At 37.1% G+C, this 13,348-nt stretch overlaps 1 protein-coding gene across 7 annotated transcripts in view; it reads left to right on the forward strand.

The window, feature by feature from the left end:
* Positions 1-13,348, forward strand: part of ALMS1 (ALMS1 centrosome and basal body associated protein) — a 203,738-nt gene that overhangs the window by 117,322 nt on the left and 73,068 nt on the right. For all 7 annotated transcript variants that reach the window (XR_005066793.1, XM_037048203.1, XM_037048204.1 and 4 more), the window contains 2 exons: positions 5,031-5,275; positions 9,871-9,996. Coding sequence is in view for 6 of the 7 variants with exons in the window: in XM_037048203.1 (XP_036904098.1) it covers positions 5,031-5,275; positions 9,871-9,996 (371 nt within the window). In the remaining variant the exon portion in view is untranslated. The remainder of the gene's footprint in view (positions 1-5,030; positions 5,276-9,870; positions 9,997-13,348) is intronic.

Raw genomic sequence — 13,348 nt, forward strand, 5'->3', positions numbered from 1 at the left:
ATTCCAGAAAATTTACAGTGAAGGGTTTACCAGAAGCTTTTACAGACCTCCACAAGCTCCTTAAATTTTTTGAAAACATAGACCTTGAGGCTGAAATGTTTTCATTAGCAGAGAGGAATATTCATGGTGCATTATTTCCTTACAAACAAATATATGATGAAAAAAAAGAAACAGCAAAGCAAATCAACATGGACGAATTTCCAAAAAGAGTGCCACCTCCTCAGAAGAGCCTCAGGCAGGTCCTTCAGGAGGTAATCCAAAATGCATTATTATCATAGCAGGTGCCCATTATTGCCCCCAAAGACCTCCCAGTGGGACACAGTGGAGAAGGGGAAGACAGTTATGCTGATGATTCTGACCCTGTGTAGGCCTAGGCTAATGTGTATGTTTGTGTCTTAAATTTTACCAAAAAAGTCTTAAAATAAAAAATATATGAATAGGAAAAGGTTATAGAATAAAGATACGAAGAAAATATTTTTGTGCAGCTATATAGTGTTTGTGTTTTTTAAGCTGTCCTGTTACAAAAGAGTCAAAATTTTAAAAAGTAAAAATTTACAGTAAACCAAAGTTAATTTATTATTGGAGAAAGAAAAGTTTTAAAAATAAATTTAGTGTAGTTTAAGTATACAGTGTGTATAAAGCCTACAGTAGTGTACAGTAATATTCTAGGCCTTCACATTCACTCACTGACTCACCCAGAGCAAGTTCCACTCCTATAAACTGCATTCATGGTAATTGCCCTGTACATGTGTACCATTTTAAATCACTTATACCATATTTTTACTGTACCTTTTCTGTCTTTAGATATGTTTAGACACACAAATACTTAGCACTGTATTACAGTTGCCCACAGTATTTAATACAGTAACGTGCCCTGTAGACTTACAGCCCAGGAACCATAGGCTATACCGTATAGTGTGTGTGGTAGGCTGCACCACCTAGGTTTGGGTAAGGGCACTCTGTGATATTCACACAACAAAATCACCTAAGGATTCATTTCTCAGAATGTACCCCCATTATTATGCAAGGTACGATTTTGTGTGTTTGTATGGATAAAACATACAAGTATTAAATATTTTTTAAAAATTTTATTTTGAGATAATTTTCAACTTAAAGAGGAGTTGCAAAAATAGTTGAGCCCCTGTGCTATCTATCAATGTATAACATATTTACCTGAAATATAGCAGCTTAAAACAATATTATCCCAAAGTTTCTGTGGGTCTGAAATCCAGGCATAACTTAGCTGGGTGCTTTGGGATCAGGGTCTCTCACAAGATTGCAAACAATGTATTGGCTGCAGCTATGGTCTCATCTCAAGGCTTGACTGAGAGGGTATGCTTCCACGCTTGCTTATGTGACTGTTGACAAGAGACCTCAGTTCCTTCCTCCTATAAGAAGGCTGCTCCAGTATGAAAGCTGAGTTTCCCTCAAATGAGCAAAGCAAGTAAGAGTGCAAGAGAAGGTGCCTAAGACAAAAGCCACAGTTTTTTTGTAACCTAATCTTGGAAGTGAATCTCACCACTTCTGCCACATTCTGTGTGGTAGAAATGAATCGCTATTTCTAGCCCACCCTGAGGGGTTAGGGATTACACGGGTATGAATACCAAGAGGCAGTGATCATTGGGGGTTATCTTAGGTTGCCAGTGTTCCCTTTACAGAAGCTTCTGCTTATGTTAACATCTTATAATAACATTATAACCACAAAACATTTACCAAAACTAGGAAAGTATCCTTCATATAAAATTATAGCTAATGTGTAGGTTGATTGGATTTTACCTGGTTTTTCCACAAATGAACCACCTGTTTCAGATCCAGTCTAAGAACACATCTTGCGTTTTAGTTGTCAAATCTCCTTAATCTCCTCCAATCTGTGGCAGTTTCTCAGTCTTTCCTTGCTTTTCAAGACCTTGCCACTTTGAAGAGAATTAATTAGTTATTTTGGAGAAAGTATTTTTATTTGGCTGTGTGATACTGTGTCAAGATTAGGTTGAGGTTAGGAATTTTTTAATACTGAATTCTAAGAGAGAGTGAGAAAGAGAAACATCCGATTTGTTGTTCCAAACTGAGTTACCCAGTCATGGCCAAGGTTAGGCATTTTTAATGTACCTTATTAGGGAGCACATTATATTGACATGCATTATGGTTGATATCGACATGCACTATGTATTATGATCTCTGGGCTGAAGTGGTGTCTACCAAGATTCTCCACTGTTCTACATATTTATAAATTCCCACAAGACATTATTACCATTTCCTTGTTTACTCCATTATATATATGTGAAATATAGAACAGCTATATGTATATATAAAATGTGTGTATGTACTTGTATGTGATAATCATTATTAAGTGCTCTTTATTATTCTTTACTCTTTGCAGTTCTTTACTTTGTTGGATCATTTAGCCTAAAAAAAAGCTTCTTTTGGCATTGCCTGAGATCTGTTGGGGATTAGTTCCTTTTTATTTATTTCTATTTTATTTTAAAAATCAATTGTAATTTTTTGAGATTCTTTATATTTTTTATTATCACTCACCTTTTGCTCTCTTAGTTCATTCATAATCGTTGTAAAGTACTTCTGTGCCAACCTCAGTATCCAAATCCCCTATAAATCAATTTCTGTATTCTCTCAATCTTTTTTCTGCTTCATAAATTTTATAGTTTTCGCTTGTATGCTTGACATCGTGAAGAAAAATTATAGAGACTGAAAATGTTATCACTTTGCAACAGAAAGGATTTGCCATATTCTCTGTTAATCAGATAGAGTGCCTGATCAAAATTTCAGGAATTTTACTAGGTCAGAGTAGGCTTGGAGCTTTAGTTGACTCATTATTCCTTTGATTGTTAATGATTGGTTTGGATATTTGCTTTAAGCTGACAAGGTTTTTATTCTTAAGTAATTAATTATAGTGAGATATTCAGTTTAGTCTTTCAGATAGATGCTTGAATTCAGCTCTTTGGACTCTTAGCTTTCCCAGCTTTAGAATGTAAGGGGACACCAGTAATGTATTTTTGTGGTTATACTTCCTCAATGGAAATTTGTCTCATAAGCACTCAAAAGATTACAGGTGTATTTCACTGTTTTCTCAGCTCCATTCTTGTGGCAGCACTTCTGGTTTTTTATTATGAGTCTGGTGGACCTCTTATTTTTCACCTTGAAAGTTCTCCCCATCAGGCATTAGTTATGTAGCTTCCTGCCTCAATGCAGGTTCAAAATCTGGCAAATGTGAGGAGACCTAAGGTTTATCATAAGCCCTACTATTTAGTGGGAATTAGTTTGTTATTGGTGCCATGACAATGCAGGAGATTTCACTCTGATTTTCTGGCTCAGTTCCCCATCTTCCCATACTACTCTAACACTAAGGAAATGACCTGTGGGGGAAATCAGCTTGGCATTCTGCTAGAATTCACTCTGTCCTGCCAACCCATGGGTTCAGCAGAAACTCTGATGGTTTCTCTTTTTCCCATGGAGTGTGTCTACTTACACCAAGCCCCTGCCCATAATTTCTAAGATGCCCTTCTCTAGCGTATCAGTTAGCATTGTTTTCCTATTGCTCCCATAACACTCTGATTTTTTTAGTATGATTTTTAAAATTTATTCAGCTTAGTTTGCTTATTACAGTACAAATGATGGCCTGTGGCTATCTACAACAACCTTCCTGGAAGTGGATCCTGTTTTAGATTATCCTTAATTTCTGTCTGTCATATATTAATAGTATTTTACTTAAGAGTATTTATATCTTTTAATATACTTATTAGGTATTTTATTTTTTCAATAATATTGTATATGATATTTTTTAACTTTCAATTTTATAATTTCTAATACTGAAAAATGTATATTTTTGAAAATGTAATTTTATATTATATCTCGCAGTTTTTCTAAAAATACATTCTAATAATAAGTTATCTGTATATTGTTTTAGATTTTCTCTCAAAATTACATCAAATATGAATAGGACAGTATTATTTCTTCCTATCATTCTTTTTCCTGTTTTAACTGCTGAAATCATTTAAGACCTTTGGTAAAATGTTGAGTATAAATGGTAAGAGTTGGCATCCTTACTTTGTTGCTACTCTCACAGTGCACATTCTCTACGTTTCAAAATAATTAGGATAGTTGCTCTAAGGTGTAATTTATTTATTTACTTTTAGAGAGAGGGGGAAGGGAGGGAGAATGACTGGGAAGGAAACATCTGTGTCAGAAAGAAACATTAATCAATTAGTCGCCTTTCTCTACATACCTGGACCTGGGGTGAAATTCACAACCCAGGCATGTGCACTGATCAGTAATTGAACTGGCGACCAACCAACTGAACCACACCAGCCGGGACCTGTTTCTCCCTTTTTATGTTCTGTTGGAATCCAGCCACTGAAGTTTCAATCCATACTCAAAGGAGAAGGAGAGATTAAGCTTCACCTCCTTGGGCTAGGGTGGGAAGATGGTAGTCTACATTTATTATTTGGAATTCTTCTGTAGGCAAGATTTCTCATTTCTCTCCTATTACATATTTGTTCAATCATTTATTTGCTTCATTCTGTTTTAATATGTATTCTCTATAACCTTAATAGATAAATACAACATTGAAAACTTCTGTTTCCCCCACTGACATAAACACCTTGAGGGGAGGCTTTTTTTTCTTGTTTATCTTTGTGTACTCTATACATGTAGCACAGTCCCTTAATTTATACTGTACCTCTAGTAATTTTAATAAAAATGAATGAAAAGATGGATTTTAAGTTCAGGATTTTCACCTGAACTTAAAAGTTCTCTTTCTTTAGCTAAATTATGCAATAGCATTGATTTAAATTAAAAGTAGATTTTTAAAGCAAACAAAAGTAAACGGCATGATTGCATTATAATAAGTATGTAAGAAAACAAAGGCTACTGCAGACATAACCATTTAAGGTTGGTATGTATGCACAAAACATTCCTTGAAAATACTTACGTATTCCCAGAAGCCACTTTTGGAAAGGTATTACGGTATTTTATAAGCCAAGAATATGACCTGCTGTCCCTTTCTCTTATTTGTTCAGATCACTGGAGAAGATTAAACCCTCATCTTCTGCCTTCTCTGGAAAATTATCATCTGATGCAGTCACACAGATTACAACAGAAAGTCCAGGAAAAGCTATGTTTTCATCTGAGATTTTTATTAATAGTGAAGATCGTGGACATGAAATTTCAACGCCCAGTTCCCAGAAGCTGGGCAAAGTTCCTGTCAGGTTTGCTTCGTCATCTTCAGTCCAACAGTCTACTCTTCCTGATGGCACAAATGGAGGTAAGAGAGTTGGGTTGCATTTTAGGTCACATTACCAACTTTTGTGTGTAAGTGTCTTAGAAATTTGTGATTGTGTCTTCGTAGTGAGAAAACCTAATTTTACTTGTAAGCATTAGGAGCCACATGATTATACTCATCTTTTAAATGCATAGCCATGAAGAGAATATGATTTATTATGTTTTTACCTTAATTTCTAGTAGAGTTAACAAATATGGAACTCATGATGCTTGTGGTTGACATTTTTTATCTCATGATACTTGTGATATGAATATAGATATTTCATAAAAACTTAAAAACTATAGAGCTTCACTAGCCAGGTGGCTTAGTTGCTTGGAGCATCCTCCCATTTACCAAGAGGTTGCAGATTTGATCCTGAGTCAGGGCACATACCTAGGCTGTGGGTTCAATGTCCAGTTGGGGCACAGATAGGAGGCAACTGATGGATGTTTCTCTCAAATCAGTGTTTCTCTCTCTCTCTCAGTAAGTATATCCTTGGGTGAGGATAAAAAAAAACCTATAGTGGTTCAATTTTAGGTAGGTAGGTGAATTTTTGGCATTTTGTCTTACAGTTAATGTTAATATTATAATAAATAGATACAAATAAATGTAATAGTGCAAATACAGTATCATAAAACAATGATCAGATACCCAGGTTGGCAGTGGCTCTGTTGTCCTTGAAACATGAAACCCATGATTACCTTGAGTGCACTATCACAGTCAGCTGGAAGGGACAAAAACCATGGAAGAGTGCATGTGGGAAGTTTTTGTGGGATAGTCCTGGAAGTGGCTTGGATTACTTTCCACAGGACAGGAGTAGTTTAGCTGTGTTTTGCATGGTGAAGAAGAGATGGATTTTGGTGAGCAGATAGCCATCTCTAACATAAAGTCTACATTGAGAGTGCTATGCTATTATTGTTATAGTGGTATTTCAGTAGTACTTATACTATATAATATTCAAAATTAGAGTAAGTTATTTTGTTTTTCAGAACAATAACAGGAAAATTAAAAATTAAGTTTCCAATCTTCACCCAAGTGAGAATGGAAACTATAGATTACTAATTATAAAGTATAAGTTTGCACAAATCTATTTAAATCCCTTTAAAATTTTTCTACCTAGCATAAAGATTATCTGTCTGTGGATATAGATGGGATATGCCTAAATGGATCAAGATCGCTTGGTTCCACACTTAAATTGCATTGAATTTAATTTAAATAAGTATATTTATATGTTAAGATGGTTATACTTCTTATGCATTTTTATTGTGAAATAAAACTGCCAAACTATACACTTTAATAAGTATCACAAAGACTTCTGGCCAAGATGGAGTCATAGGTAGACCTGCCTGTTTTTGCCTGGTGGAGAGGAATGAAGGGGGGAATGGGACAACTGTAATAGCATAGTCAATAAAATGTATTAAAAATAGGACTTCCGCCAAGATGGAGGCATAGGTGGAAACACTGTGCCTTCTCCCACAACCAAGTTTGAATACAACAAAGATTTGGAGAACAAAGACACAGCCAAAGAACAGAAAATTGAATTATACAGAAGTCCAACAACAACGGACAGTTCAACCTGGACGATAAGAGGGGCGGAGCCAGCAGCGGAGCAGGGTCAGGCAGGAAAGATCCCCCGACCTAGGCGTGCAGGCAGCACGGATGCATTCAGGGTGTGGGGGCAGACTGACCATGGTCGTACATTCACACACAGTGAGATGGACTGCGCAGGCCCCAGCGACGAACCCAGTGATGGAGGGCTGACGGCGGTGGCACATTCGCACTTGGGGAGATGAAGCGCTCGGGCTCCGGTGGTGGTGGCAGCTGCAGCACCTGTGGCGGCGGCAGCAGATGGGATGCCATTGCTCCTCTTTGACCCCGCCCCCACATACAGCATCACAACCCAGCAACTGAGTTGCCCTGCTCTGGTGAACACCTAGGGCTCCAATCCTGATACGTAACAGGCACAAACAGTCCAAAAGATGGCTCAAGAAGAACTCAAAGCCCCAGAGCCCATAACTCTAAGCGACCAAGAGATTGCCAGCTTCTCAGATGCACAGCTCAAAACACTGGTCATCAGGATGCTCACAGAACTGGTTGATTATAGTCACAAATTAGAGGAACATATGAAGGCTAAACTAATTGAAATGAACGGAAATGCACAGAAAACCAATGGTGATGGAAAGGAAACTGGGACTCAAATCAATGGAATGGACCAGAAGGAAGAACAAAACATCCAGCCACAAAAGAATGAAGAAATGAGAATTCAAAAAAATGAGGAGAGGCTTAGGAACCTCCAGGACATCTTGAAACGTTCCAACATCCGGATTATAGGGGTACCAGAAGGGGGAAAGAAACAGCCACGAGTGGGAAACTTATTTGAACAAATAATAAAGGAGAACTTCCCCAGTCTGGCAAAGGAAATAGACTTCCAGGAAATCCGGGAAGCTCAGAGAGTGCCTAAGAAGTTGGACCCAAGAAGGAACACACCAAGACGCATCATAATTACATTAGCCAAGATTAAAATGAAGGAGAGAATCCTAGAAGCAGCAAGAGATAAGGGGACAGTCACCTACAAAGGAGCTCCCATCAGACTGTCAGCTGGTTTCTCAAAAGAGACCTTACAGGCAAGAAAGGGCTGGAAAGAAGTATTCCAAGTCATGAAATGCAAGGACCTCCATCCAAGATTGCTCTATCCAGCAAAGTTTTCATTTAGAATGGAAGGACAGATAAAGTGCTTCTCAGATAAGGTCAAGTTCAAGGAGTTCATCATCACCAAGCCCTTATTATATGAAATGTTAAAGGGACTTATATAAGAAAAAGAAGATGAAAAATATGAACAGTGAAAGGACAGCAAACACACAGCTATTAACAACCACACCTAAAACAAAAGCAGACCAAGAGGACAGCTAGATCAGGAGTGGAACCATAGAAATGAAGAACACATGGAGGGTTAGCAACAGGGGAGTGGGAGGAGGAGAAGGGGGGAGAAGGCACAGAAAATAGCATAGATGGTAGGTAGAAAGTAGATAGGGGGGAGGGCAAGAATAGTAGGGAAAATATAGAATCTAAAGAACTTGAGACACGTGGTTATAAACTAAGGGGCGGGGGAGAATGATGGGATAAATACAACAAGGAACACGTTTATGGGTCTTTTACCTATTGCCACAGTGTTACTGTATAACAGCCCTCAAAATCTTAGCCATTTGTAACAACAAACATTTACTTTTCTCACTCACTGGCTTGTGTGTCACTTGGAGTTTGGCTCTAGGCAGCAGAAATGGCTTGGTTCTGTTCCACTTGCTTTATTCTGAAATCCAGGCTAATGCAGCAGTTACTGCCCTGGGGTATGTACCTTGTTTTTATAGTGGTGTCAGAAGCAGAATAGGGGACACCCAACCATGAAAGTGTATTTTAAACCTTTACTCACATCAAAATGGATTAATCTGTATAGCAGCCACAATTTATGGTTTTACTTTTATGTACAGATACCTGGGAGCACCCTTTAAAGAACTAATATTATTTGGTTTACTAATAAAATATTTTTAATACCTTGGATTAAAAAGTAAAATTTTACTGTTTTTTTTAATGTGGAACCATTTTAAGTACAAAGAATGATACGTTAAATACATGATTATCTGCCCATTTGTTATGAATTAACAAATTTATAATAATTCACTATATGTTTCTATTTGGTTCTATTTTGGTTTTTTTGAAGAAATTTATAGTTGAACTTTCTATAACCCTTTTCAGTTCTTTCTTTCCCCAAAGCAACTATTATTTGTGCTGTAGTCACTTCTTCCCCCCAAAAATAGGCAGTCCAAACTATCCCTAAGACTATTTATTGCCCAAACATGAACTCGATTTGATAAGAATTTTAAAAAGCCACTTATCTTTCTCAGAATTCTCTCTCTCTGTATCATAACTCTTCTTGCTCTGGGTCCATTGTAGTTCTCCCCAAGCATTATTACTCACTCTCTGCAGCCTTTGAAGTAAATGGTAAATTTGACCATCACTATCAAGCTTTATGCACACTAGTAGAAGAAAGTTAATAAAACCACATTCTAATGATAATGATTATAGCAATGAGCAAATAGAAGTGTAGGCTACAGCTAATTTTTCTGTTGTTTCAATTCTCCCCTCCTATACAGATATTTTGTTCTTCTTAACTTCAGTCAAGTTCTCCCTGGCTAGGTTTTGGGGGCATATCTTTGCGTGTGTGTGTGTGTTGTTGGTTTTAGTTTGTCTTTGTTTTGTTTTGGTAGTAGTTTTGTCTTTGCCTGGTGGAGTGATACAAGTATTCCTAAATAGTCTGAGGCTTTGCTAGCCTTGCATCCTGCCCCAGTTTTTTTGGTACTGCTAATTGCCCTCATTGTTTTCTAATTATTTTCTTTAAATGACTTGTAATTTATTAAAATACTAGGTAATTTATCTGTATACTATGTTGTTTACTGTTGATTATCTTCCTCTTAAGGCAGAGGTACTTTTCTGTGTAGTTCACTGATAGATCCCAAAAAATCTGGCACATTGAAGGCACTCAGTATTTGTTCTTGAGTTATTAAATGTTTTCTTATTTATTGTTCTGATCTTTATCTCCTTAGCCCAGCCTTCACTGTTGCCATATAAACCTTCTGGCAGTACAAAGATGTACTATGTTCCACAGTTAAGTCAAATTCCTTCATCTCTGGATTCTAAATCAGACACCACCATTGAGAGCTCACACTCAGGTACTGTACAGAAGTATCTTAAATTTTTGTTTTGAAATTTTATATGTGGATTGGCTAGTTAATTCTGGAATGACATATGAAAGTTCATGCTACTTAATTTTTCAGGGAAATATGGAGCTTTCCATGCCTCAGTCTTGTTCAGATAGGCAAGTTATTTGGTCAGATATATTGTGTACACTTAAATATACTAAATATTTGGTGAAGGAAATTGTATGGACAATGTTTTGTTTGAGTTATTGGACTCTGTCTAGGTCAAAGTTTTCCAAAATTTCTCTTTTTACAGAGGCCTCAGAATTTCAGTGGTTATTTTTCCTCATTATGTGGAACTCATGTAATTACAAGAAGTGTTTTTTCAAATAGCTAGTAAGTTATTAGGATACAAACACTTGTTGTTTTGATCTGATGACATAAAAAATAAAAATATTAGGTTTTGGTTTTGCTTTTTTAAAGAACAACTTATCCTTTCTGTGTAACTTCTGCACATTATAAAGATCCCTTAGACAAGTCATGTAGAAATAACTAGTTATTTACTTTGTCCATAAATAACCAGTGTTTTACTAATGAGATATGTGAAGTAGCTAGGTACTGTACACCTTCTCAAACCTTAAGATAAAATTGGACATAACCACCCTATTTTTCTGCTTTTATTTCAGAAACTGTCAAAATCAAGTTTGTAAAGATACAGTAGTATTGAAAGGAATGTAGCGCTATCTAATGTTGAAACTTTACCTTAAGCTAGTAGTTTGTGTAGTGTACACCAGATAGCAAATATCATTGTTGTTTCCCTAGAATTTTGAAATATTCCATAGCACCCCTGTATGGTCATACCAGAGCAACTGCAAATCTAGAAAATGAAGAATACCCCCTGGAGTTCTCAACAAATATTTCCCATGGGATTTTAAAATAAGGATACCAAATTAATGTGGTGTGGGGTTTTGATTGATGGAATAACATTTTGAGTGGTTTATAGGAGATTACTTGATTCAGTTTAGATAAAAATTATTTTCTTCATGACTTGTCTAAGGCATCTTTATATGTGCAGAAGTTACACAGAAAGGATAAGTTGTTCTGATCTTATGCAGTTTTGTTTGGGGGGTATTTTGGTTTTGGTTTTGGTTTGGTTTTTTTTTGGGGGGGTTAATTTTGAGAGGACAAAACTAATATCTGATAGTAATTGAGTTAAAGCCCCTGGTATAAGTGTTCTTAATTCCCCACAGTGATACCACTGAAAGAAAGAATCATAAAAGTGCTCACATTACCACACATTAGGATTGATTATTAAGCCTTTAACCAGAAACTGGAAGAAATTTCTGTTACTTGCAAGGCTATGATTTTAAAAACATACTTAATGGCTATCAGAACTAAAACAAGCGTAGCCCACTCAATTGAGTGTAGGTACGAAAATCTTTGATCTCTCTACCACTTTCAGCCCCCTGTTTCAGAAGACAGATATCGTTATCAACAAATCTGATCAGGTGTCTCGATATTTTTGAGGCCTCTAATGTCCTGCTCTCTGTTCATATCCATAACTGTTTCATCTATTTGGAGGCATTAACTTTGAACAGAATTGGACAGTGGTGGGGTAGGAAAATGACTCAAGGAAGGGGTGGTGCATTTTTTCCTAGAAATACTTTTCTTGTAAATAGAGTACTGAATGCCTCAATAAAATAAGAGAACCAGTAACTCTACATACTTGAGATTGTAGTTGAGATTTTTCATGTTCTTCAGCTATCCTGAAAAAACAGTCCTTTCTTAGACCAATAAAGTTACTCTACATGAAAGCCTTGGAATTGTTCTAATAGCCATTGTTTATTAATGTGTTGTACATCCACAGATATGAGAAGGATCCAATTAGAGTTTGGGGCCAAGGGCAAGTCATACATTATTGTTAGCAAATATTTGGGCCAAAATAGATTTCTCCATAATTGAGAATGGGTAAGCAATTTATAAAATTCTTTAAAAAAATACATACAAGACAAAAGTAACAACATCCCAAAGAAAGAGATAGATGTTAGAAATTTACTTATTATAGTCGCAAATTCTCTCTCCCCGCAAGATGGAGGCATAGGTTAACATGTTCACCTCCTCTCATAAGCCCAGCAAAAATTACTACTAGACTATAAAACAAATATCACCTAGAAACATCAGAAGATTGAGCTATATGGAAGTCAGACAATCAAGGAATTGAAGAAGTCACGTTCATTTAGACCAGTAGGAGGGTTAGAGAGGCATGGGGTCCTGGAGACGTGGAATAGATAGTCCCACACCCACGTATGGTGGATAAAAATCAGGAGGGATCTCAGCCCCACACCAGGCCACCCAGCCCAGGGATTCACTGCCAGGAAGGTAAGTACCTGTAACTTCTGTCTGTAAAAACCAGTGGGGGTTTGGGGCAGCTAAGAAACTGCAGGATTCTCAGGAGTCCCCTCTTAAAGAGCCTGTAATGGACTTAACTAAAGGGCTTACACAAAGGATTTACACAGACTCACTCCCTTTGGGCTTCACTACTGGGGCATCAGCTGAAAAGGCACCAGTGGCATATGGGGAGAAACTGAATTATCTGGCATCAGAGCAAGTGTGGGGGAACAGCTTTCTTCCAGACAAAACTCCACAGGCCAGACAGTGGCATCATGCCCTTTCTGAGTCCTCCCCCACACTGAGCCACAGAGCACGAACACTATATTGGAGATTCCATCAGCCTGGTTCACATGGGTTGCTTCATCCCAGTGATTAGCTAAGGCTCACCCCATCCGTCTTACCAGTGCGCTTTTCTGTAAGAGACCATGCTACTAAGACAGGAATTCAGAGCAGCTCTACTTAATACATAGAAACAAATACAGGGAGGCTGCCAAAATGAGGAGACAAAGAAATACGGCCCAAATGAAAGAACAGAAAAAAACTCCAGAAAAAGAACTAAACAAAATGGAGAGACGTAATCTCTCAGATGCAGAGTTCAAAACACTGGTTATTAGGCATGTTTAAGGGATTCATTGGGTACTTCAACAACATCAAAAAGGCTCAGTTGAAAATGAAGGTTACACTAAGTGAAATAAAGAAAAATTTACAGGGAAACAGCAATAGAGTGGATGAAGCCGAGAATCAGTAATGATTTGGAATGTAAGGAAGAAAAAAATACTCATTCAGAATAGCAAGAAGAAAAAAGAATCCCCCAAAATGAGGATAGGCTTAGGAGCCTCTGGGACAACTTTAAATGTACCAACTTTTGCATCATTGGGGGCCAGAAGAAGAAGAGAAAGAGAAAGAAACTGGATATCTATTTGCAAGAATAATGAAAGAAAACTTCCCTAATTTGGTGAAGGAAATAGACATGCAAGTCCTAGAAGCACAGAAT

Source organism: Sturnira hondurensis, unplaced genomic scaffold (assembly GCF_014824575.4).
Source record: "Sturnira hondurensis isolate 20B ecotype Veracruz unplaced genomic scaffold, ASM1482457v3 Scaffold0006413, whole genome shotgun sequence".
NCBI lineage: Eukaryota > Metazoa > Chordata > Mammalia > Chiroptera > Phyllostomidae > Sturnira > Sturnira hondurensis.